Raw genomic sequence first — 27,851 nt, 5'->3', positions numbered from 1 at the left:
TCACTCGGTACCCCTACTCAAATCTCTTAATATGTTAGATATTAAGTCACTGCACATTCTCTCATGTGTATTATACATATATAAAACGCTAAACTATAATGCCAATCCTGATCTTAAAAGCTTCATAGAAGGTTGTAACAGAACCCATGAGCACCACACCAGAAATAAATACAGTTTTGATATTCCTAGAGTACGACTTAATCAAACTAGAAATGCTCTACAAATCAAGGGGCCCAGAATGTGGAATGACCTTCCCAACCATGTTAAAGACTGTACCTCTCTCAACCAGTTTAAGATAAAAACTAAACACTACCTAATAAATTCCCTGTAATCTACCTCACTCCTCTATTGTCAACCCATGTCTGTTATTTTCTTTTTTTTTTTTTTTAATCAACACTGTTTGTCAACCTATTGTATTTGTGCTGCTTTTTCAGTCATGTTCCCCCTTTTTTTATCTTTATTTGTATTTGTTCTCAACACTTTTTATTCTTTATGCTCAATTAGTATTAAGTTCTAGATATTAATGTTTTTCTTGCCCGAAACGCATTGCGTAATAGTGGCTTTAGGCTTTGTATGTACTAGCTCTATCTATATATCAATCCATTAATGTAACATCACTTGTATGTATATACCTTACCTGAATAAACATCTGAATCTGAATCTGAATCATCTGAATCTGAATCTGACTCGTGCTGTAGCTGCCCTCCACCCAGGTGGTGGGTGGGACTCGTGCTGTAGCTGCCCCCGACCCATTAACAACAACAACAACATGGAGTCCGGAGTGAGTATGGTAAAGGCGGCCTCAACACCTTCCCTAAAGTAGAAGAAGAAAAATAATTCACGATAAAACACGCGTCTTCTACTAGATATTTTAGTCAAATCTTCCCAGTTTGGGGGTGACTGTGGGTAGTAAATGTGGGTGATAGTGGCTGGTGCACACCCCCCCCCTCCTGGCTGGTGTGGGCTGGGGGGGGGGAGAGGGTCATGATACACAAATGAAATGATGAGACTCGCTTACCGCATATGTAAGTTGATTAGATTAGAAACTGTACTTGTGGTTATTTGAACTCATTGTTGATATAATAATATACATTATATTGAAGTGGGCCTCCTGGTTCAGCCTTGAGTGGACGTCTGGGATCTGCTCCATCCTGGGACCGCTGGCTAACAGAATGCACTTATTGCCTCTTGGCAATAACCAGCTTGCTTGTTGACGCTTGGTGCCGTTATTGCCTGGGACACAAAAGATGATATTTCTTTTATTTTTATTCCCATCTTCTGGCTGGTTCCATAGGCAGGGAGTTCAGTCCGTCTAATTACCACAAACTACACAAGCTTCACAAAGCTTCCTGGCAATACGTTAGTAATGAATAAATATGATATATTTACTCATTATAATTTTGGTGCTGAATGTACAACACGAAAAAACATAATTTTAATCTGAAAAAGTATCTTTTTATAAGGAAATTAAACGAAAATAAAGAGCTGGTGACGCAAAATCAAGTCGACGATCCAAGCGTCGGTTAGGTTAGGTTAGGTTTGGTTAGGTTAGGTTAGGTTAGGTTAGGTTAGGTTGGGTTAGGTCAACCTAACCTAATAGCAGTCTCCGTGGTGTAGTGGTAAGACACTTGCCTGGCGTTCCGCGAGCGCTATGTGATGGGTTCGTATCCTGGCCGGGGAGGATTTACTGGGCGCAATTCCTTAACTGTAGCCTCTGTTTAACGCAACAGTAAAATGTGTACTTGGATGAAAAAACGATTCTTCGCGGCGGGGATCGTATTCCAGGGACCTGCCCGAAACGCTACGCGTACTAGTGGCTGTACAAGAATGTAACAACTCTTGTATATATCAAAAAAAAAAAAAAAAAAAAATATATATATTTATTCATTACTAACATATTGCCAGGAAGCTTTGTGAAGCTTGTGTAGCTTGTGGTAGCTTGTGGTAATTAGACGGACCCAGGGAGTTGGTGTCCAGTGCCGGCTAGGCCAATAGGTGCCAGGAGTTGTGGCTCTTAGTGGGCTCCTGTTGTTCCCACAGTGTGTGGTGGACACCTGGCTACTATTGTACTCTGCTGGAGGATGTTGGTGAATTTTCCCCGATTGGGTTTTTTGAGTTTTAGGGGTCTTCGTGCTTTAACCCCTTAGCCCACATGCTTTAGCCATTTGGCTTCAACTTTATTCAGTTACCCACACAATGCTTGATGCAGTGTTGTCTGGGTTCACTGGGTGTCAGTAGACAGTCTTCCAGTTGGGTCTGTGAGTGTGGGGGTGGACACTTGCTCTTGCCTCCCTGGAGGACACTTGTGTGTCACCAAGCACCTACTGTGCTTTGCAATTATCACCCAAAAGGTACTGCATTTTTTTTTTCACCGACTCGCGATGTATAGCCTATGGGCTTAAGAATTTTTTCCTAGCTCTTGGGAACCAAGAGGTATAGTACATGCGGCCCTGTGCTGTCACTACAACAAAAACAGCAATAATACATTGAACTGTGTGTTGTAATCTGTCATCTGTCATCATCCTATCATGCAAGAAGAGCCACACATCTGTATATCATCCAATAAAATCAATAGGCTCCTAGATATTACTACTGCTCTACATAGACTTGGTTATAAGTATCTCAGAATTCTTATTATCTGCCGATGTAGACCTGACCAAATGTAAACTGTCAGCAAAATTATTCGCACACCCTCCGTCACTACGTGATGGAGTGCAAAAAGATACGTGAATTCAGAAACAATTATAAAACAAATGTTCAAGAAATTTGTAAATATTTCATTCAAAATGATCTGCTACCTGAAGTCTTTGCTAAATTTTCTCAGAGTTTGCTAACTGTAGGTGGTAACTGAGTCATTGTAACCTATCCACCGCTGCCCACTGGAGGGGGGGGGGGGTGGCTGTACCTCTACTGCCCACTGGATGGCGGTGGGGGTGGTATAACCTATCCACCACTGCCCACTGGAAGGGGGGAGGTGTAACCTATCTACCACTGCCCACTGGAGGGGGGGGGGGGGGTGGCTGTACCACTACTGCCCACTGGATGGGGTGGGGGTGGTATAACCTATCCACCACTGCCCACTGGATGGGGGGAGGTGTAACCTATCTATCACTGCCCACTGGAGGGGGGGGGGGGGTGGCTGTACCACTACTGCCCACTGGATGGGGGCAGTGTAACCTATCCACCACTGCCCACTGGATGGGGGGAGGTGTAACCTATCTACCACTCCCCACTGGAGGAGCGGGGGTGGCTGTACCATTACTGCCCACTGGATGGGGGTGGGGGTGGTGTAACCTATCCACCACTGTCTACTGGAGGGGATGGGTGGCTGGGTAACCTATTTACCACTGCCCACTGGATGGGGGCAGTGTAACCTATCCACCACTGCCCACTGGATGGGAAGGGGGGGTGTAACCTATCCACCACTGCCCACTGGATGGGAAGGGGGGGTGTAACCTATCCACTACTGCCCACTGGATGGTGGGGTGGGGGTGGTGTAACCTATCCACCACTGCCCACTGGATGGTGGGGTGGGGGTGGTGTAACCTATCCACCACTGCCCACTGGATGGGAAGGGGGGGTGTAACCTATCCACTACTGCCCACTGGATGGTGGGGTGGGGGTGGTGTAACCTATCCACCACTGCCCACTGGATGGTGGGGTGGGGGTGGTGTAACCTATCCACTGCTGCCCACAGCTATACATACAGCACAGATATACATGAACGTGGTATCCACTGCCATGTTCCAGAGACAAATACTGCCTTCACTGTTTCACACATCACGGTGCCACAATTTCAAACAAGAACTTATGACCCTGAAAGGGTGTCAGTAGTACAGGCAGGTTCACTCTCAACTCAGTCAGGACTCTGCATTTGAATCCCAGACAGAACAAAAATGGTTGAATGTGTTTTCTAACACCTAATGCATCTGTTTACCTAGCAGTAAATAAGTACCCAGGTGTTAGCTTGTTGTCAGGTTGTACCCTGGTAAAAGGTCAGTAGTTAACCTTGAGCAGACCTCAATATAAGCCTAACATATATTCACTGGCTGCCTGTCCCTCAACACAATGAGGGACAGTACAACACAATAAATTCTCATTGTTATTAAAGTATCTTGTAACATCGAGCACAAATTAAGGGAAGGAGACCTCTCACTTCATATAAAATACCAAGTAGTTAAAGCATTGATTCAGTATCTCCAGTCAGCCAAAAAATTGGGCCATATGTGACCTACACGTATAACTCTCACCACCTAAAGAATCATACACAGAAAATGTAACTTAGCTCCAAACAATAACAATGACCAGCGCCACCATCAACACCACATCCGGTCCTCTACACCAAGTGCATCAAGTCTAACTCTAAGAAACTGCTTTCAAGCCTTGCCAAATCATAAATATTGACACGCCACTGTGACACATCTCTCGACATTACGACTTGTGCAGTCATCAGGAGAAAACCTTCAAGCAAATTGCATGTACCGTAACGAAGAAGTGTACTGTATAAGCTGTTACCTAGCAGTAAAATAGGTACCTGGGAGTTAGTCAGCTGTCACGGGCTGCTTCCTGGGGGTGGAGGCCTGGTTGAGGACCGGGCCACGGGGACACTAAAAAGCCCCGAAATCGTCTCAAGATAACCTCAAGATCTCAAGAAGCTTGACTGATTCTTCATATTTTAGGTCCTAATGTCTTGGAGAATAAAAAATTTTATGTGCACAGATTGCTGTGTGGACTGTGTCCTTGGGATCATCCCTAGGTTAGGCTGGGTTATGTTAGATTTGGTAAGGTAGGTTTTTGAAGCCAATTTTTTATTCATGTAATTCATCAGTATTCAAAAATTGGCCCAGAAATAATTCTGTAATATCCTTGTACATTTATATAAAACAATTTTATTTGTTTTATTTGAAAAACCAGGCAAGATGGAAGCATGACTTGTTTCCTTTACCAAGTTTAGATGAGCAATGATTCCGTTCCCAGTTTATCCCAACAAGGCCAGTGTTCACAGAGACCTGGTGGTTGCACTCCCAACCAAAATGTGTGCAGACTTTATCCAGTGTGTCCAGACATGCCTCACCACTCACAAAAGTGGTTCACACAAACCCCTGCAGATTGCAATAGGTCTCACAAGCACATTTTACAGTAGAAGAATTGGTTTCTTTTAAGAAAGGTTTCTAATTCCTGGGATTCACTTTGCCATTTAGTACTGCATAATCTAAGTGAAGCCTAACAAGGCTGTGACAAAAATGAAGTAAGTAATCAGGGGAGGAGGGGGGAAGTGCTAATGCTTCGAGATACGAACACCAGTAATCTATTTGCCTTGTTCTGAATATTTGAAGATTTATATACTTGTTTGACTTAAAATTTCTACTAATCATGACTAAAAAAAAATAGTTTATTGCACTGATATTTGTCATTTTCCTCATTATTTCTTGTAACTACAATACTGTATATTATTACCAAGGCTTAAAACCCTACATTTGGCATCCAAAAATTGGATGTCAATCTTTCTTTTATTTTATAGTTAACAATAGTGATTCATTGTGTAAGAGACAGGCAGCCAGAGTGTAATTACCTAAGTGTAATTACAGGATGAGAGCTACGCTCGTGGTGTCCCATCTTCCCAGCACTCTTTGTCATATAATGCTTTGAAACTGCTGACATCATACATGTTAGGCTTATATCGAGGTGGCCCCCCCCCCCCAATGTCAAGTTACTGACCCCGCCCAGGATGCAACCCCACAACAAGCTGACTAGCTCCTGGCTACCTACTTACTGCCAGGTGAATGGCAGCATTAGGTGATAGGAAATGTGTCCAAACATTCATATCCCGCCTGGGATTCGAACCCGGAATTCTCGATTGTTAGTTGGGAACGAACCCGACTGTACTGCCGGGACCCTATTTTAAAGCCTATCTAAGGAATTTTATGAGGAAACTTGGGAGGAACTCGTTTGAGTTTGAAATCGGACATTTGAACTTATTTTACACCAGGGAGTTGAATGGTAAAATCGCTAGAGTATAATGAGTAGACAAGTGAGATTTTTAATGTGTAAATGTTTATCTGTAACATTCTTTTACTTTCTTGCTCACATTTTCTCCTGCAGGTTGATGCCTTCCCACCCGATTAAAGTGGGACATGGGAGTAATTATAATATATGTATAATTTATACCATATTTATTTTAACATTCATGTTTAGGAAAACTTGTGTTTCAGAACAGCTTCATAATTTTGTACTATATAACATGAACTATATCAAGTAAATGAGTTAATTTGTATTACAGCAACTTGTTCCCTTTGTAGCTTATTGGATTGCGTGCTGAACTCCATAAGAAACGTGAGGAGGCAAGCAGGTTTGGAGCTAGACAGAGAGGACTACCTAGCAGGGATGGAGATAAGCCAACCATAAAATCAAAAACTTTGAAGTCCTCTAATCCTGGAGTTAATGCCAGAGCTGCTAGGGATGAAGAACAATTGGAAGAGGAGAAAATAACTGAAGAAAAAGCAAGGTATTAAGTCAACATCTTATAATATAAAATACGATGTAAGAACTAAATGAAGACAAGTACATATTGGAACTTTACATTCCTTGCATGGTATTGTACTATATTCACATGATAATCCTGCAAATCCCAGAATTTTTCACATGCAATACATATGCTTCTTTTCCAAGCAAGGCCATCTCGGTTGCACCCCGAGCTAGATGCCAGGTTTTCCTTGAACACTGCTCACACACCAGGCCTTAGTCAACTTGTATCCCACCCTATCAAAGAATTCTTCAAATGGTTTGGTCATGTAGGGAAGGGGACCCACCCTATCAAAGAATTCTTCAAATGGTTTGGTCATGTAGGGAAGGGGACAGTTGAAGTTATCTCAACCATCACACAAGGAATGCCAATTGTTCTGACACCACTGAGCAGTGAAAGCTCTCAACACCTCCAACTGATAATTACAAACATAAAGAAAGCTAATTACAGTATTGATCTATCAAAAAGCTAACCATTACCCGATCACCGCCAGTTAACCTTTAGGTTACTACTATAGGATCAATGGAGTTGGAAATAGTTACTTGTTGCCTAGTCTCAATCTGCATCACTTGCAGCTTTGCAGGGCCAATATAATTAACTTTATTTCTGTAATCTTTCTTTGCAGTGGGTGAAGCTGCCAGGTATTTGGGGGGTTGTTAGTGAAAGGTCTGTGGTTGCCCTTTGACCCGCTCTGGAGCTTGGTTCATGGCCCTCAGGGTTTGTTGCTTAATACCAACATGTTCCCTTATCCTCCATCCCAGTACAGTTTGAAATCTCCATTTCTCTGCAGGTGCATTTCTGAGTTCTGGTTAATGGTTTGAATATACATTCCCAGAAAACCCTTCCCTGTATAGGTTTCCATTGTTTCATCTTCTTTTGAGTGTGGGCTCAGCAGGACTTACCTTGGTTTCTACTGCATGGCTGGATGCTTGTCTGAATTTGATTCGTCCTCCTTTGAGTTCAGGTCCTTTTTCATTTCCTGTTTGCTGTAAAGTATTAGGTTTTTAGGCATAAAGTTTAGGTTTATTAGGCCAGCCTCCTTCAAGACCAAGTAGAAGGAAGAGTGATAATTATTAAATATTTATATTATTATTATAATAATTATTATACTGTAATAATAATTATTATACTGTAATAATAATTATTATAATAATAATTGTTGTACCAGTATTTAATAATTATCACTCTTCCTTCTACTTGGTCTTGAAGGAGGCCGGCCTCGGGTGAAAGAGGGCTGTGACGATCACTGTCTGGAACCCGTAGGTGCGGGACCAGGACGTCCACCTCCCGAGGGTCGTGCGGCCCAGGCTCTGCTTCAGGAGGCTGGGGTCTTTCATACCCTTGATGGGGTGGTTCTTCTCCGGCTCCATCCACGGCGGTCTCCGGGGTTGGAGGTCCCTGTGCCCTTTTTCACCAACTTCGAGATCAACCCCGGAACTCACAGTTCCTGCGACGGCGCTGGGACCAAATGTATTGGTGTATGCCTTTCCATTGGAGACTTTCAGTGCCGTGGAGAGGGGGGACCTGCTGCCTGGGTAACAGCTTCTCCCCCGAATCAACCTACCCTGGCTTTGCGCCTTGTGAGGCCACTCCAGACCAGGCCGACGCCAGTGTGCAAGTCCATAGTCTCCTGAGACTGATGGATGCCTACTACTATTAGGTCCTGGCTTTGTACTGACTGGCAGACAGCTCCCTATTTTCTTTGGGAGGGTAGGGGGTTGATGTATTCAAGCCCTAATTTTACAGTCTACCTCAGTTTTGCAGGTATTTCTCAGTGGACCCTTTCACAGCTATCAGCAGTGCTCTGTTTGCTTCTATCCTGCCCAGTGATGATGGGGATGGGCTGCTTCATGTCCAGGTGTCTCGGTTGCCTTCAATTATGGTGTCAATGGACTACAGGGCTCGAATGAGGCTCTTTTTGTAGAGAGTAGATCTTCTCTGAGTAGTCCTGAACATATTTCGGTTTCCAGCCCTAGACACTCCATGGCCTTTGTCATGTTTTCCACAGTTACTGCCACAGATGCTGTTCTCAAGTTGTTTTTCTACTCGTGCATTATGCAGCAGAAGACTTGTATGTGACTCATTGTGCCACTGGCTTACCATTTTGGATTTTCTCCTATAGTTTCTCGTCCTCGGTAGTTCTCCTCTTGGATGCCTCGGGGATGCGTGTATCATTCTTCCCTGCTGGAGCTGGTTCTGTTGCTCCTTTGGGTTGCATGGTCGCTGATTTTAGATTCGCGTTTTGCACTCTCGATCGTGGTGTTCGTTTCTCGTCGTTTGTGTCGGCACAGGTGGGTTCGTTATTGGTCTCCCACCTGCATGTTTCGTCTAGGGGGCGGTGTTTGGTTTTCCTATCACTGCGAAGGGTCCTTCGGTCTTTGATAGGGTTGGTTTGTCTTCCCTTCGGGGTTGTTCTGGGACCGTTGTCTGGGATTGTCCTGTCACCTCATGTTGGGTGGTGCTGGCAGAGCCGCTCCTGCTTGCGTTCAGTGTTGCGGTTCCTTCTGCTCCATTCCACTTGCTGTCCTGGGCGTTGTTCCCCTCTGGTCTGCTCTTGAGTTTTGGGGCCGTCCTGGTCGTTGGCCTGGGTGGTCTTTTTCTTCTCGTTTTGGTCTTTGTTTTGTCTCTGGTTTTGGTTGTTCAGTTAGGACGTGTGGTATCTGTCTCCCGGTTCCTTCCCTGTTTTACTTATCTTTTGGTAAGGTAGCTCCGGGGAGCCGACGGGGCTCCCCTCAGAAAACCAGTGTTGAATGTAATGAAACGCCATTTTCTGGGTGAGTCCCGGACGCTCCCCGGCATCCCTCCCTCCCTCCGGTCAGCGGCGTTTTCGCGTATTTTGACATCCAGCCTAAGAACTGCCAGTTGGATCGCCGGCGTGGAGGGTCTGGGGCTCCCCCTTCCCCCTCTCGGGGAGGGGGGGTTGCGCAGACGGTGGCGCGGCGACGTGACGACGTCATGCTAGTTTGATAATTTTGTTTGGGGCGTTCTGTCCACTCGTTCGGCTTTCGGTAGCAATAATTTCACCAGAATGGGGGTTTGTTTTGGGGCGCCTATCTTTCTAGGTGCCTGTCCCGGTCGATGGCAGACATAGAATGCTCCCAATCACAAGGGGGTTTCTATAGGCCATTGCTCCTCGTGCCTCTCTGAGGGGGCCAGGTTCTGGCTCGTGGTCCCTGGTAGGCAAGAACTCCTAGCACATTGACTGATGCCAGAAAGTTATACATATCCATTCAGCCTGGATAGCTCCGGGGAGCCTCCGGGACTCACCCAGAAAATGGCGTTTCATTACATTCAATGCTGGTTTTTTGTTAAGACTTCTCTGGTGATGGTCTGGTTGTGGGAAGAGATTATATGTTCCTTAATGGAGCCCTGTTGCTTATGCATCGTTAATCACCTGGAAAGAGATGTTGTCTTGCTTATATACTGAGTTCTTTGAGGCTTACAGTCCCCAAGTGGGCATTTGAAGGCATAGACGACATTGGTCTCTTTTAAAGCGTTCTGCTTTGTGTCTGGAGAGTTTCTCATGAGTAGGTTGGCCGTTTTCTTGGTTTTATAGTAAATCGTCAATTGTATCTTCTGATTTTTGTCTGTAGGGATAACGTTTCTATTAACAATATCTCTCAGGACCCTTTCCTCCGTTTTATGAGCTGTCGAAAAGAAGTTCCTGTAAAATAGTCTAATAGGGGGTACAGGTGTTGTGTTAGTTGTCTCTTCAGAGGTCGCATGGCGTTTCACCTTCCTTCTTATGATGTCTTCAACGAAACCATTGGAGAAGCCATTGTTGACTAGGACCTGCTTTACCCTACAGAGTTCTTCATCGACTTGCTTCCATCCTGAGCTGTGGCTGAGAGCACAGTCGACATAAGCGTTAACGACACTCCTCTTGTATCTGTCTGGGCAGTCACTGTTGGCATTGAGGCACATTCCTATGTTTGTTTCCTTAGTGTAGACTGCAGTGTGGAAACCTCCGCTCCTTTCCATGACTGTTACATCTAGAAAGGGCAGCTTCCCATCCTTCTCCATCTCGTAAGTGAAACGCAACACAGAATTCCGCTCAAATGCCTCCTTCAGCTCCTGCAGATGTCTGACATCAGGTACCTGTGTAAAAATGTCGTCAACATACCTGCAGTATATGGCCGGTTTCAAGTTCATGTCGGCTAAGACCTTTTGTTCGATGGTACCCATGTAGAAGTTCGCAAACAGGACACCTAGGGGAGAACCCATGGCGACCCCATCTACTTGCTTATACATGTGCCCATGCGGGCTCAAGAAGGGTGCCTCTTTAGTACAAGCTTGGAGTAGTTTCCTTAGAATGTTTTCTGGTATGTCAAGAGGAGTACAGGCCGGATCACGATACACTCTGTCGGCTATCATCCCGATTGTTTCATCGACAGGTACGTTGGTAAACAGTGATTCTACATCCAACGAGGCTCTTATCCCTGTGGCCCGTGTTCCCTGCAGTAAGTCAACAAATTCCTTTGGAGACTTCAGGCTGAAGGTGCAAGGGACATAAGGAGTCAGCAGGCCGTTGAGTCGCTTCGCCAGTCTGTATGTGGGTGTGGGTATCTGGCTGATGATTGGCCGAAGTGGGTTTCCAGGCTTGTGTGTGTGGAAATGTCAAGACACACAAGCCTGGAAACTTTTTGGGCTAGGGAAACAGCTCAAAAAAGGAGCATTTCCTTTAATCATGATTGTTACATAGTCTCCCCAGCTTATTGTTACATAGTCTCCCCAGCTTATTGTTACATAGTCTCCCCAGCTTATTGTTACATAGTCTCCCCAGCTTATTGTTACATAGTCTCCCCAGCTTATTGTTACATAGTCTCCCCAGCTTATTGTTACATACTCTCCCCAGCTTATTGTTACATAGTCTCCCCAGCTTATTGTTACATAGTCTCCCCAGCTTATTGTTACATAGTCTCCCCAGCTTATTGCTACATAGTCTCCCCAGCTTGGTGCCTTCTTTTGATAATTACTTAATTTTAATCAAGATGCATCAATGAAAAGCATAGAGAATACCTTCATGCAACGGGATGCAAATGTTGACTAAAACTGCATATTTTCCTCAGATCCATCTTGGAGAAGAAGGCTGCCATGTATGAGAGGCTACATGGTGGAATGGAAGCTCTGGAAGATGATGCACTTAACCAAAGATATCTTATTGACTTTCAGGTAAGTAAGAAGGTGAATTATGTGAATTATGAGCATTCCGTTCATGATGTTTGTGTGGTGTCACCAACATCAAGAACAGAACTGACTTGGGGAGCTGGCTGGGATCCGGGGCCAGGATGCCTGGTGGTGGTGGTGGTAATCAGTAGTAATGAGTTTTGTGCTTGTTTGAGTGAATCCCTTGTTCAATGTGACTTATTTAATGGAGTTATTTGGCAGTTTCTAAGGCTTCATTTTCTGTGAACCCTCAGTATCTGTAAAGTTGCGCAGACTTTCTGGAGGCTTTTTCTGGTGATGTGGCAGATTGTCATTAACTCTCTGCGCCTCTGTGAAGGAGGCCAGGTTCTGTCTTTGGTCCCCAGTAGTAGTAGGCATCCTGCAGTCTCAGGAGACTATGGAGTTGCACTCTAGTTGTCTGTCTGGAGTGGCCTCTCCAGGGTGCAAAGCCAGGGTAGGTTGATACAGGGAAGAAGCCATGCAGTAGGTCCCCCCTCTCCATGGCACAGAATGTCTCCAATGGAAGGGTAAACGCCAATATGGTTGGTTCTAGAGCCTCGCAGGAACTGTCAGAATGAGGTTGAAGGCAACTACGAACTGTCCTAGAGGCTCCAGCTCTGGGGTTTACCTCGAAGGTGGTTAAAGAAGGCACAGGGACTCCAAACCCAGAGACTGCCGTGGTCAGGGCCGGGGAAGAACCACCCCCAGCAAGGACAAGAACGACCCCAACCTCCTGAAGCAGAGCCTGGGCAGCACGAGCCCCCAGGAGGTGGACATCGGAGCCCTGCACCTACGGGTTCCAGACAGAGATCGTCATAGCCCCCTTTCACCGAGGCTGGCTTCTTTATGATCCAGCAGAAGGGTGAGCAATAATTATTAATTACAGTAATTATATTATTATTATAATATAATAATAATCTAATTATTAAAACAGGTCCCTAGTAAGCCAAACAGAACTGTCCTTGTTTAATGTGACCTTATACCTGAATTTACACGAGGGCCCCTAACACAGTAATGGCCTTGACGAGAACAGGATGTTGGCAGCTTCTCAAAGGTCCTCACATTTGCCCTGATGATTTTCTAGTTGGATTTAAAAATTTTATAGTCTTTATATTTACAGCTTTGGAAGGAAGGCGTTCCATGGGTTTCTTTCACCTTGTGGGGGAAAAAGCATCTCCTGTTTTCAGTCCTACATTGTGACTTGGTGAGCTTATAACTGTTGCTCCTTGTTTGTGTTACATCTTACCTTTTGAAGAAATTGTCAGGATCAACATCCTCCAAATGTTCAATATTTTAAAAGTTTTGAGGAGATCTGCCCTGTCATGCCTGGCGTGTAGTGTTGTTAGCTCTGTGGCCTTCATTTGTTCCAAGTATGAGAGTTTACTTAGTTCTGGAATGATTTTTGTTGTCAATTATTGCACTTTCTCCAGAGCAGCCATGTCCTTCTGAAGATGAAGTCTCTATGCCTGGATACAAGTGTAATATAAAGTACCAGAGATTTAAACAGTTGAATCACTACCTTCTTTTCCTTAAAGGTATACTTGAGTATTCCTATGGTTTGGTTAGCTATTCTTAGTGCTGCTCCCACCTGTTGTGCAACTTTTAGTGAATGGTGGATTTTGATTCCAAGGTCCATTTCTTCATCAATCTGCTGCAAGGTAATGTTATTAATTTCCTAGTTGACGTGGGTTGGTATTCCCCACATACAAGATCTTGCATTTCTCGATATTAAAAAGCATTTACCAGTTCTCTGACCATTTGTGGACTTCATGTAGATCTCTCTGTAAGGTTTCAAAATAATTTTCACTTCCCCACTTTGTCATAAATCTTATTATCATCTGAAAATCTGATAGACCCTAAGTGGTAAATTTGATGTGGTTTGTAATATTCTCATCTGTCATTGATGTATATGACAAAAAGGGTTGGCCCCAAAATGAACCCTAGCGGGTACCCCACTCACCACATTTCTCCGGCCAGATTCATTCCTATTTAGCACAACCCTTTGTTTTCTTCATTTTAACCATTGTTTAATCCATTCTAGTATTCTACCACATTTACAGATGTGTGATGTCAAGCTGATCGGACGGTAGTTTTCTGCCGAGCTCCTTCTGCCTTTTTTGAAAATAGGGATGACATTAGCATATTTTAAATCTATGGGAACTAGCCCATGGTCCAAATATTTTCTGAAAATCATGAAGGAAGAAAGAGGAAGAAAGGGATTTTAATATGAAGTAATGTCAATAACATAGCTTCAAGGAGCTACATAGGTCTTCTTCTAGAAAAGTTAACTTTCTTGCTTCTTTCTATGCAAAGTCTTTTAGGATTTTGTTTCTCCTGATGTTACAGTCACTGGTAGTGTCAAGAAAATCCAAAGAATAATAAATACATTTGGAAGTGCGGTAGACCTGTTGTAGGAGGCAAGGAATTGAAGCATTTTCATGGGGGGTTCAAAACTCTGGTGGCAGATTGGGCTTTAGTGCCTCCATTTGGCTCTATTAGAAGGCAGTTTTACTTGACAATACTAGAGTAGATTACCCTAGTGCAAGGCTGGGTTGGGGCAATTTGGCCAATTGGATTCAAGCCAGCTCTGTTTGTATTCATGCAGCCAAGTTAAAATGAAGTTTGTACACAGGAAAATATCCTTAGGTGACCCTAGTCATAAGTCCGCTTTGCTTTATATAATCAAGCTTAACCTACATACAAGTTTGTGATGCTGTTTTATTTTTCTTCTTTCAAATGTGTTATTTTGCAGAAGAAAATTGTGAATGATGTTTTGGAAAGAAAAAAGATATCTAGCTTGGAGGAAAAGAGAAGAGAAAAGCAAGGCAAGAAAGAATCTGCCAGCACTGCTGATTATACCACCCCAGTAGAGGAAGATAAGTGGTATGTGTTGTATTGTATATATCAACTGTGTATAATTTGATGCGAGTTGACTCTCATATTTGTGTCATAATTATGCACACACAAATGTTTTATTTCTCAGCAAATATAATATGTATTCTGATTTTTCATCAATAAATACATGCACTCGCTCAATATGTACATACAGGTTTTTGCACCATTATTGGACATTTAGAAGTAACACAAACCTGTCATGAGACATATATTTGCAGAAAACAGGTGTTGAAACATAAGTCTTTGCTCAAGTAATCGGTGATGACGTGTTTTACGCAATGTTTCATCATCATACATAGTGCAAGAAACATGTACATTTTACCTACGGTAGTAATTGTGAATATGGTAAACGCTGCCGCATCATATCACATGGAGAAAATGAGGAACAAATGCCCTCATCTTCAACATATTTGCCCTCATCTTCAGTTTGTTCCCGTAGTGTGAGTAATAGACACTGTAATCCAACACTGAAATCGTGAATATTGTAACATTCCTTCATTATCAATGAGATTGGCCGTGTACCTGTTCGTTTCCTGGACAATGTTCACTGAGTGGCTCAGCAAAATATGCTGCAAAATAAATTTTGCTCATGTCCTCACCAGTATATGGGAAAAGGTCTGTAACCCCAACATCTGTATCATTAAATGTAGGGATTTGTGAAACAAAATCTGTATTATCACGCCACACAAGTACATCTGGTGTTTGGGTGATGCTACATCAACACCACAGTGATGAATCATTGTACTGTACCTACAAAACTCCGATGACCAGGAGATGAAGCCCATCTACTATGCACACTACAGGCATGAACTCAAGATGAAGGCATTTGTTCCTCATTTTCTCCATGTGATATCATGCGGGGGCGTTTGCCTGGGCGAACAACATACGCTGCAAAACTCTGCCTGGTAACACCACAGTCCTGTGACTAGTCCTGCCATTAGCCACAGGACTAGTGAAACTATTACCAGATTCCACATAACTAAAGCCGGAAAATGAGTGATCTTCCGCATATTGGTGGCCCAAAGCAACATCATGATGCACATGCCCACATGAACTGTTTGGTGGTGGAGGAGTGGAGAGAGGTATGGCACGAGGGCGAGGCAGCAGTGGTCATGGTGTAGGCCTCATCCTGTAGGCAGGCACAGTGTTGCCACCACTGTATCACTCATCTGTGTCCCGAGAATAAGCATAAGCATTATCAATGTCCAAGTCATCATTGTAACTTTGCTCAGCTTCTGGAAATAATTCATTGTGAATTTCCAGCCATTCATTCACAATGACTGGGTGGAGCAGTTTCCTGAGTGCAGTCGTGAGCCAGGAGAGGATGCGCCCGCCATGGTATCCTGATCTAAACTGTAGCCTTCCCTCCATGGCGGCCTACACTGGATTTTTTCCAAGATGGCGGCTGTTTACTATCGCCTCCCCCGTTTTCTATGGGTGCCCCCTCTAATGCGCAGGACTTTTAAATCTTATGCGGTACTTTAAAAAGTACATATATGATGTGCACTGTGCAGGCAGTTAGACCAACATCGTATACTGTATATACGATTTGCACCGTTTAAGGATTAAGCTAAGTGGTGTTGCCGCATTTTTTTAAGGAACATTAGTTCTGCCAGGGAACATTACCTTATTAGTGTTTCCTTTCTCCCTCACAATTGTTTGTCACCCATATTGCATATGGCCTAATTTTGTATTTCACCCTGACCATGGGCCAGGCTTCCTTCCTGGGTAGTTGACATACATTTCACCTGACTCACCAGAGTTACCTGCTCTAAAGGTTCAGGTTCTCCTACTACAAGCTGATTCTTCTTGAATTGCCTTGCATTTGCTTAGCACAAGGACCTTGTACTCAGAGGTCTGGTGATGAGCATTGTAGGAGTTAGTTGTTTGTTATCTAACATATTACCATCGCACCTAACCGTGCTCCTTGTACATGTTGGAACTTTGCATAGGTGTTTGTATGCATCCATGGCTGCCTACTCTTTTTCTCTTCCTGATACACACAGAAATCTTAATAGCGTGATGTATCAAATGAACAAATCCACAAGGGCCGTCATGAGGGTTCAAACTTATGCCTGGGATGTTCCCAGACGCGCCTTAGTCAACTATACCACCACATGGTAAAAGAATTGCAACCTGGAGTGCTACTGGCCTCACTAGGATCCCGTAGCTTTTCCGAAGCACAACCTGGGCAGTAGCACTCTAGGTTGTAATTCTTTTACCATGTGGTGGTACAGTTGACTAAGGCACGTCTGGGGACATCCCGTGCGTAAGTTCAAACCCTCATCACGGCCCTTGTGGATTTGTTCTCTTCCTGGTGTTTATGATCTTGGTTCTGGGTTGGTACAACTGAGATACCTCCCTCATGTCAAGCACGCCTTCTTGCCTGCTTGATGGTCTGGCCAGGTTATCTTTGTGGCAGCTCGTGAATGATCTGGGTTGCCAGGTTATATTTATGGCAGCTCGTGAATGATCTGGGTTGCCAGGTTATCTTTATGGCAGCTCGTGAATGATCTGGGTTGCCTAGGCTGTCATCTGCTGGTGCACAAGTGTTACCAATTGGTAAGTGCACCTTGGTAATGAGCATTTACATTGTTAAATTGTAGTTAGGGTTACAAATGTTTCCAAGCAGTTGTGTTTTGGTGGTTATTTTCCATTGGTTCTCTTGTGTGATCTCTGATCCCCCAGGCTTCCCTAAGCCTCTTTGTGGTAGCCAGATTTTAGTCGTGGTTCCTGGTATACGTTCATGAGTTTGTCTAATGTGTCTCCCAATTCTTGGAAGTTTCCACGTTGTAGCATTGGGGAGTAACTGAGGATCCACTGGAAAGAGACATTTCATTGCCATTAGTGCTAGACTAAGAATCAAATTAATATAGAGTATATGCTGCATATGTGGCTAATCATTTACAATATTAACCAGCATATATACATTTTCTGTTTTCCATGGTAGGGTGGAGTACACCGATGCTTTTGGCAGAACTCGCGAATGTATGAAAAAAGATTTACCGGAAATGTTGGAACAAGACAAGAAACTTGCCAAGGACATCAATAAAGTAAGGTGTAAAACATTTCTGATCTTCAATATTTTTGTTTATTAAATGTGTGACCCTAATTTTGTCTTGAATTGGAAAAGCTGCCGTCACACCCATGACTGAGTGTTTTTCCATGACCGAGTGTTTGCAAAGTGCAGTGTTTAATAATATAAATGGTGTGGAGAGTAAGATTTTATTTGTAATGTGACAAAACCAACATTGAATATCAGGGTGAGCCCCCTTGTGGCTCCCTGAAGCCACAATACTACAGTGAGCCCCCTTGTGGCTCCCTGAAGCTACAATACTACAGTGAGCCCCCTTGTGGCTCCCTGAAGCTACAATACTACAGTGAGCCCCCTTGTGGCTCCCTGAAGCCACAATACTACAGTGAGCCCCCTTGTGGCTCCCTGAAGCTACAATACTACAGTGAGCCCCCTTGTGGCTCCCTGAAGCTACAATACTACAGTGAGCCCCCTTGTGGCTCCCTGAAGCTACAGTACTACAGTGAGCCCCCTTGTGGCTCCCTGAAGCTACAATACTACAGTGAGCCCCCTTGTGGCTCCCTGAAGCTACAGTACTACAGTGAGCCCCCTTGTGGCTCCCTGAAGCTACAATACTACAGTGAGCCCCCTTGTGGCTCCCTGAAGCTACAATACTACAGTGAGCCCCCTTGTGGCTCCCTGAAGCTACAATACTACAGTGAGCCCCCTTGTGGCTCCCTGAAGCTACAATACTACAGTGAGCCCCCTTGTGGCTCCCTGAAGCTACAATACTACAGTGAGCCCCCTTGTGGCTCCCTGAAGCTACAATACTACAGTGAGCCCCCTTGTGGCTCCCTGAAGCTACAATACTACAGTGAGCCCCCTTGTGGCGCCCTGAAGCTACAATACTACAGTGAGCCCCCTTGTGGCTCCCTGAAGCTACAATACTACAGTGAGCCCCCTTGTGGCTCCCTGAAGCTACAATACTACAGTGAGCCCCCTTGTGGCGCCCTGAAGCTACAATACTACAGTGAGCCCCCTTGTGGCGCCCTGAAGCTACAATACTACAGTCATCCTCCTGTTGTGGTAACATTTGTAGGAAGGCTGAGGACCACAGTACATATACCCACATACAACACAATTAGACAGTAGATACTGGTACTTTTGTATTTGGACAAACCGGAAAATGATTTTCTAGTTATGTTGCAGCGACAAACTAACCTAACCTAACCTTCCTAGGTCTAATACATGCTATCTGATGCCTAATATAGTACATATGTGTGCTATATTAGGCCTAGGAATATTTAAGTTTGTTTTTTAGCTTAATTTATTTTGGACACTTTAAAGTGACTGGTACAAAATTCTACTATCTAATTGTCAGTGTAATTACTTAAGTGTAGTTACAGGATGAGAGCCTCGTTCGTGGTGTCCCGTCTTCCCAGTACTCTTTCTTATATAACGCTTGCAAACTAATGACGGTTTTGGCCTCCACTACTATTCACCACTTGGCTTGTTCCAACCGTCTACCACTCTGTTTGCAAAAGAAAACTTTCTAAAAAAAATTTAGCACCTTTGTTTTGTTTCCTTAGCTTGAATCTGTATCCTTTTGTTCGGGAAGTTGCTGGTTTCTGTCAGTTTGGTCAATTCTCGTTAGTATTTTATAAGCGGTGATCATATCGCCTTTTTCTTCTATCTTCTAGTTTTTGCATGTTTAGCTCCTCTAGTCTCTCCTCGTAACTCTTGTTTTTCAGTTCCAGAAGTCGTTTTGTAGCGTGCCTCTGCACCTTTTCCAGTTTATTTATGTGCTTCTGGAGATTTGGGCACCATACAACTGCTGCATATTCCAATTTTGGTCTCACAAAAGTCATGAACAGTTTCTTTAGTAATTCACCATCCATATAATTATAAGCAAGTCTGAAGTTGGAAAGCGTCACATGCATGTTCTTTAGGCATTATGTTCTTCTCACAATGTTCTTTATATGTTTGTCTGGTGACAGTTTACTATCCAAAATGACCCCCAGGTCTCGTTCTTTATTAGAGTTATGTAATTCCTTTCCACATAATTTGTAAGTTGTGTGTGGTCTATTTTCTCCAATTCCACATTCCATAACATGGCATTTATTCACATTGAATTCCATTTGCCACTTGACGCTCCAAGTACTTACTTTATCTAGATCAATTTGAAGGGCGTTACAGTCGTCTGCATCTCATATCTTCCCCAGTATCTCAGCATCATTCGCAAACATGTTCATATAATTTTGTATTCCTTCTGGCAGATGGTCTATGTAGGCAATGAACATTACTGGTACAAGAATTGAGCCCTGTGATACTCCACTAGTAACACTCCTCCAGTTAGATACATTGTCTCTGATTACTGCCTTCATCTGTCTGTCAGTTAGAAACATTTTCATCCTTCTCAGAAATCTCCGTGTCACCCCTCTAGCATGTTCCAGTTTCCAGAACAGTCTCTTGTATGGGACTGTGTTAAAAGCCTTTTTTAGGTCCAGGTAGACACAGTCAACCCAACCACCTCTTTACTGTATTATCTCTGGGGCTCTATCATAAAAACTAAGTAGATTTGTTACACAGGATCTTCCTGTTCGAAAACCATACTGTTTGTCTGTTATTATGGCATTACGTTCTAGGTGTTCAATCCATTTGGCTTTAATTATTTTTCTAGTGTTTTGACTACCACACTTGTTAATGACATGGGTTTATAATCTAGAGGTTCCTCTCAACTACCATTGTTATAGATTGGTACCATGTTTGCCTTTTTCCATGTATCTGCTAAAATTCCTGTGCACAAGGATGTCTGGAATATTAATTGGAGTGGAATGCTCAGCTCAGTTGCACATTCTCTCAGCACTCAAGGTGAAACTCCATCTGGTCCAACTGTTTTATTTCTTCCTAGCCCCTTGAGCAATTTTGTCACTTCATGAACAAATCCACAAGGGCCATGACGAGGATTCGAACCTACTGTACGTCCGAGAGCATCCCAGATGCTGCTTTAATCGACTGAGCTACGACATGGTATAAGAATTGCAACCAGAAATTCTACTGAATTTACTTGGATCTTGCAGCCTCTTCGAACCTACATTAGGTTCGAATCCTCGTCACGACCCTTGTGGATTTGTTCATTTGATGCATCACGCTATTGTGATTTCTGTGTGTAATTTATCACTTCATTTTGAGATGTATTCTATGGCGTGCTCTGGAATTGGTATTTGGTCCGGCTCTCTGAAATCCTCATTTTGTACAAACACACTTTGGAACAGTTCATTTAGCGTTTCACACATTTTTTTTTAATTCTCAGTAGTCCTGTTCCCAGTTCTCAATCTCTGGATTTTATCCTTTACATGCAGCTTGTTTTTAATAAATTTATAGAAAATGGTTGGATATATTTTACATTTGTCTGCTATACTTTTCTCAAAGTTCCTTTCTGCCTTTTCTCCTCGCTGCTGTGTACTTGTTTCTTGCTTGCTTGTAGTGCTGGTATGTGGGTTAGGCCTCTTCTGATATTGAACCCATTTTCTTGTCTTTTCATCTCTGGCCCTCTCTCTGGTCCTGCATTTGTTTTAGTATGAACGTTTGTGTGCCTTTATTGTATATATCTCAAAATTTGACATACATCTCATCTACTTTCTTGCCTAGCAAGATCTGCTATAGCACTATATCATCCTTTGCAGATGACACTAGGATTTATATGAGAGTATACAACATAGAGGACACGGCAAACCTCCAATCAGATGTAAATCAGGTCTTTCTACGGGCTACAGAAAATAATACGGTGTTTTTAACCACTGTGCTGCGCCAACCGAGAAATCTCGTTCTGAGAGTTGTACTATTTTTTTTAATTAGCTATATTTTAATGTTTTTTAATGTTTCATCACTCTTTGTGTTTTGAAATGAAAATGGTTGAGTTTGGAAACATTTTGACATTAACTTTACCTGAATATTTATAAAACAACATAAATATGTCCTTAACAATTGCACTATGAAGTTTTGTCAAAAACAGGTGTGCAGTGCAGGGGTTAATGAAGATAAGTTCCAGCTCTTGCACTATGGAAAAAAAATGAAAATATAAAAACGGAAACCACGTACAAAATGCAGTCAAATCATAACATAGAACGGAAAGGCACTGTAAAGGATTCGGGTCCAGTAGTGAGGAGCAGTCTTGGTGAGATAGCTTCAGGTAGCCACCAGGGCTCTTCCAGAAAGAGTTGGTTTCATTGCATTCGACGCTGAGCTTTTCCATGATCCTGGATGTGACTTGCATCCATGATCCTGGATGTTTGTGGAAAGTTTTGTTCAAATCGTGAGTTGATCGCTGATGTGCAGCCTACTGCTCTGAGGAGGCAAGACACAATGTTGCATGCCTGGTCGGTCTATGGCATTAGTGCCATAAACTGAGTGAAGCTGCTCAAGACTCCACAGGATAGAGCATTTTATTACATTCAAAGCTCTCTGTTTAATTATTATATAAATAAGAAAATTGAATCCATCACTTTCACAAAATATACCAAATATACGTGACTTTCTGAACCATTGTGTATGAGGCAACCTCAATGTTGTTTGCTGGCACTAATGTTTTCAAACAGACATAACTATGTGTGTGTTTTCTTCTGGTGCATAATTATTCAATTAAAAAATTGTGGCAGAAAATGTTCAAACATCTCTATTTATTACTCATATATTAAAACATTATCACTCTCTTTGGACACCCCTCGTGTCCACTTTTTTTCCCTCGTGTCCTAGCTTTGGACACTGCTCACGTCCAATACAAAAAATATTTGTATAAAATTCATTTTCTATCCGATCGACTTCGGTAGATAGTTTCAAATTTCTTTAGAATGTGCACAATTTAATATCAACATGAAAGATGTAACACAAAACTTGATGTCAGAACACTTGAAAGATTATAAATACGTTTTTGGTCAAAATTTTAAAATATTTGTTAAAATTTTATTTATTGTGCTATTATTATGGGAATAGTTTTAAAATACGTGCCTTTACATTGCGAACAATTTGATACTAAAATTAAAGATGTAACACAAAATTTTATGTCAGAACACTGGAAAGATATAAATAATTTTGTTATGATGATCGTCCAAAATTAAAATATTTGTTAAAATTCCAGTTATTGCTTTATTATTATGGGACTAGTTTTAAAATACGCGCCTTATATTGTGAACAATTTGATACCAAAACAAGCGACGTAACACGAAACTTGATGTTATCACACTGAACGATTATACACATTAGGTTGCGGGTGTGATAATTGGTTCTCGTTCACGGGTAACTTTAGGCTTTGCTAAGAACGTCACGCTGGGCTTTTGGACAATATATGCATATACACCTGTAGGGAATTTAATTGTGAACACATTGATACCAAAACGAACGATGTAGCATGAGAATTAAGGTGAGAAAACTGAAACGAGTATACACATTTTACTGATTTTGTGCGCTCACGGGTAACTTTTCCCAAATTTAGGCTTTGCTGTGGGGAGTCAAGCTTGGCTTTTTGACCTTATATGCATATACAACTGTAGGGAATTCTATTGTGAACACAATGATACCAAAACAAGCGATATAGCACAAGAATTAAGGTGAGAAAACTGAAACGAGAATACTGTACACATTTAGTGTCGCTGAGCGCTCGCCCGCACCGCCAGGCCCACTTCGTGCATACACGTGGAGCGCACGCCTGGGGCGCAATAATGTTAAGGTTACCATGGATCTTGGATAAGGTTTACTATAAATATATCTTTTGTTAATACATTGTCACTTTATTTCGCTTCATAATTTGTAAAAGTGATCATTATAACAGGATGATACATTGGAAGAACCTGATCTTGGGTCAGAGGACGTTCGTCGAGAGATTCAGCGACAGAAATGGGAACAGATGGAGGAACGTAATGCCCTTAAGAAAGATTTACATTATCAAGATGTTCTCTTTGATGGTAAGCATCTCATTTAAAATTATTTTAATCCTTCATATGTTATAAAGATATTGATGAGATAAACATCATGTTATTAGATACAGTTACAGTTCTGTGAGCTAAGTAACCATTTCTTTTCCAATAGAGGCACGAGTGCACGGTGCTGGCTTTATGAAATTCTCTAGTGATGAAAAAAGGAGAAAGGAGCAGATGGACTTGCTGAAAGAGTTCCAGAACGAGACGCAGCAGGGAGAGGCTGCAAAGTTGGCTGCTGCATCTAAACAACAAAAGCTGTTAAGTACTCGCCTTGAAAAGGTTCGCCAGAGAAAAAGACTGAAGATGGGGTTACCCATTAAAGGTACACAATTGCTAAAATTATTAAAACTGTTAATGCTTTATTTGTTACATTTATATAGAAGAAAAGTTAAATTTGGTAGGTTTATACGAGTCGAAGATAAAACGCAATGATAATGAAGAGTGAAATGGAGTAAAAAAGTTATTATTTCTTTTTAATTGTTGTGAGCACAAGAGTGAATGAATTGAGGAAATCAAATGAATGGTGTCTTCTACCATTATCTAATCTCCTATTTTGTAGGCAACTCTTGAACTACGCAGCCACAGTGTTGGCACAGCTTACAGCCTTCATATTCAGTATATGAGGGACCACAGAGCACATCACATAATCACATCAAATCTTAACAGATATTTTTTGTTCCTGTGATTTCCATTTTTTCGTCTCTAACCAAATATTTTATGTTGGATCTTTTTTATGATAGCATATACAAAGTCACAATGGATAAGAAAAGCCAAAAATGTATCTAAGCAAGTGTCAAGAAAGTCAAGGGGGCACAAGTGTGAGAGAATGTTGTACTGCTGACAAGGGATCTCAGTCTTTCATAGAAACCATGTCTCCATAAATGAACAAATCATTTATGGAGATAGACAAATAGCACAGTTGATTAAGGCAGCGTCTGGGATCCTCTCAGACGCAGGTTCGAACCCTCATCACGGCCCTTGTGGATTTGTTCATTTGATGCATCACGCTATTGTGATTTCTGTGTGTTATGTCTCCATGATACTATAGTGCTCTGTTTGAAGATTCAGATAGTATGTTTTGAAAGCAATAAAGAAGCTGAGCAGGAACAGCAAGCCGATAGTGAGGAAACGCTCGGCAGATTGGTATACATGATGATGAAGCAGAGCACACCACCTCGGAGAATAATGCCCCATCAACAAGGAGATCTAGTTGATCTTGTGAGAGGCAGAGCAGTGAGAACACTGTGCCTGAAGCACATGAGTGTACTGGAACACCAGTATAGTGCGTAGTCCATCAACACCTCTGGGGTTTGTTCACTTGTCCATTACAAAGGAGTTGCTGAAAAGTACTTGAAAACTAGTTTGTATTCTGGAAAATTCAGTCAACTAGTACAAAAAAAATTTGATGGTATTTATAACAGCCAGGATTTTGATGTTGACACTATTGATGTGTGTGCAATAAAACCTCCCTGAAAGCCATTGTTTTGGTAAGTTGTAATGATGTACCATGTGCCTGCTACAACTCACTGCATGACTGTAAAGATGTGTAAATATGCAGGCGATGAGTCACAATAACATGGCTAAAGTATGTTGACCAGACCACACACTAGAAGGTGAAGGGACGACGACGTTTCGGTCCGTCCAGGACGGACCGAAACGTCATCGTCCCTTCACCTTCTAGTGTGTGGTCTGGTCAACATGTGTAAATATTTTTGTAGGATTTTTAAATGCATACAATAACAGGTCTATAGCTCTTGAAAACAAGACAGTTTAATCACAATTCATTCAGTGATGGATTATCCCGGCTAATAAATGTAAGTAGACTGTTTATGTCCTTAAGAAGTATTATTTTATGGTATGATTGTATGGACTTGTTCAGACTTATAAAACACCAGAAACAGAATCTGGTGTGCTCATTGAGCCAAGACAAACTTGGGGGATTAGAGACTGACCCAAAAATGATAACAACTGGCCAGAAGGTGAAGCAAAACAAACCACAAATCTTCATTAGAAGAAAAATGAAAGAAAAAATAAACAGTAGTGTCTGGGTGATAAACAATTACCACATAAAACTAGTGTTGAATGTAATGAAATGCCTATTTCTGGGCGAGGCCCGGTGGCTCCCTGAAGCTATACACTGAGAATGGTTCGCATCCACCAGGTGGCATCAGCCATAGAGTTCTTGGGCCTACTGGGAACCAGCACCAGAACCTGGCCCTCTCACACAGGTACAGGAAGCAGACATTTCACCACCTTACTGGGTAAGGCAACCAGAAAGTCAGCGAGTCAAAACAAACCACTGCTGCCTTCAATAGACTGAAGCCTCACAGCCCACCTAGTGAACTCCGCCCACTCTGTAGACAAATGATCAAATTTCTCAAAACTTGCATGAGCTTGTTACACCCAACAATTAGCTTATCTCCTCACTTTGATGGCCTGCTTTCTTTATTTTGTTTATTTCTTTGGTGGGTGTCATACCACATGAACCACTGATCAGTGCCAAAAAACAACAGACAGCCACAGAGCAAAATGCAGCACATAATTGCTCATGATGACAGCCAGAAGACCACTGTCTCTGGTGTGGTGGTCACTAGAGTTTTAACACCTTCCTTGTCATCATGTAGCTATTACATACATCTTGACTCGACTCGACTCACAAGTCAAGTCATGGGGAGTAGAACTCCCAGAACCCCATCAAGAAGATAGCTAAAACCTTTTACCTATAGGTAATTACCCACAAGACCATCATCCAATATTTGCCATAAGAACGCACTGCCTGACACTAGGAAGTGCATACTTTTGACTAGTACTGTATAGTGAAATTATAATATTAAACTGAATTTTGTGCTTAAATTTTTTATAACTAAGAATGCATTAGTTTCATTTTTTTCCTTTGTCATTATTTACAGAAGATAAGCTGAAGACCCCACCTGTATCTGATGATGAAGCAACTGGTCCACCACCCGTACTGAAAACATCAGAAGACACACCTGATGTTGTACATATAGATCAAACAGAATCAAAGAAGAAGCCCTCAGTAAGAGAATGGGATTTTGGAAAGGAAGGCGTGACTGCAGTTCTGTCACAGGAGGAATGGGTAGATCGCCAACGAACAGAGAGAAATAATGAATTTGCCCCACCCTCTTTCTACGATTCTCATAAGAAACGTCAATCTAGTCAACAGGAGCGGTCTAGAGCACTCCCATCTTTCAATACACACAATGAATATGCCTCAAAGTTTCATTGTCATTCACAATCACAAAGCCAGAATGATTATGGTAGTCAATTGTTAGATTCTGATCAAATGGATACTAGTGTAGATAATAGCAATAGATATCACAAAACAGAGAGAAAGTCTGAATTTGCACCACCTTCCACCTATGAGTACTATGGACCTTCTGGGTATAAAGGTAAAAGACGCGGTGCTGTTCGTCAAGAAGCGGCCGTGGAGAATGCAATTATTAAGGGACTGGCTCACTTGAGGAAAATGAATGATAAGTAACATTGTAGAAATTAATACATTATATCTTTTAACAAAATTTATCTTTAAATAATTTTTTAAGGTGAGTAAATATACACTACATCTTCTTGAGGTTTTCACAAGATAATTTTGGGGCTTATCTTCCCCACGGCCCGGTCCTTGACCAGGCCTCCTTTTTGTTACACATCCCCAGGAAGCAGCCCGAAGAAGCTGTCTAACTACCAGGTACCTATTTACTGCTAGGTGAACAGAAGCATCAGAGTGAAAAACTGCCCATTTGTTTCCGCCTCCACCGGGTATCGAACCCGGAACCTCAGGACTACGAATCCGAAGCGCCATCCACTCAGCAGTCAGGCTCCAATCTCTCACATACATGTGAGAGATTATATGTAAAATTAAGAGGTGTAAGACTAGCACATTAAGGATTAACTGTTGTAATATTTAATATTTCCCAATTTAGCACTGAATACATGTACAGCTTCATGTTTAAGACACTTGAATATTATATGTACCCAAGATATTTATAAAATATAAATTTACTATTAATAGTATTTTGTTTAATCCATTTGCATATTTTAAATGATTAAATTTTTGAAACACTGTACCTAGAAAAACAGTATTCATGAACATTGACAAATCTGCACCGAACCAACTCCACTTAGCAGGTACAGCATCCGAGGAGGAAATGAACCTGAGAAATTAGTGTGAATTAAGTACTTATATTTGGTCTTTTCAAAGCCGGAGGTATTGGAGATGACAAATTAGAACACCATCTGTAACCAGAGAACTACTTGATAC

At 42.2% G+C, this 27,851-nt stretch overlaps 1 protein-coding gene across 2 annotated transcripts; it reads left to right on the top strand.

Annotated features, from left to right (window-relative positions):
* Positions 1–667: 667 nt before the first annotated feature.
* Positions 668–27,599, top strand: LOC123754082 (coiled-coil domain-containing protein 174). Of its 2 annotated transcripts, none has more exons than XM_045736252.2 (8): positions 668–781; positions 6,300–6,505; positions 11,593–11,695; positions 14,442–14,572; positions 17,535–17,637; positions 23,425–23,557; positions 23,682–23,894; positions 26,482–27,599. In XM_045736252.2, exons 1-8 carry the CDS (start codon positions 770–772, stop codon positions 27,072–27,074), a joined length of 1,494 nt encoding a protein of 497 aa, XP_045592208.2. In that variant the 5' UTR covers positions 668–769; the 3' UTR covers positions 27,075–27,599. The 2 variants fall into 2 exon arrangements, with proteins under 2 accessions (XP_045592208.2, XP_045592216.2); XM_045736260.2 differs by lacking the exon at positions 668–781 and adding an exon at positions 983–1,025.
* Positions 27,600–27,851: the final 252 nt, after the last annotated feature.

Source organism: Procambarus clarkii, chromosome 1 (assembly GCF_040958095.1).
Source record: "Procambarus clarkii isolate CNS0578487 chromosome 1, FALCON_Pclarkii_2.0, whole genome shotgun sequence".
Taxonomy (NCBI): Eukaryota; Metazoa; Arthropoda; class Malacostraca; order Decapoda; family Cambaridae; genus Procambarus; species Procambarus clarkii.
The sequence above is the reverse complement of the archived record's forward strand: the minus strand, read 5'-3'. Positions and strand labels throughout refer to the sequence as shown.

Excerpts from the sequence above, each read along its gene's own strand:
- LOC123754082 (XM_045736252.2), top strand. Across the intron at positions 6,506-11,592 it reads ATAACTGAAGAAAAAGCAAG|ATCCATCTTGGAGAAGAAGG; the intron begins GTATTAAGTCAA and ends TATTTTCCTCAG. Across the intron at positions 11,696-14,441 it reads GATATCTTATTGACTTTCAG|AAGAAAATTGTGAATGATGT; the intron begins GTAAGTAAGAAG and ends GTTATTTTGCAG.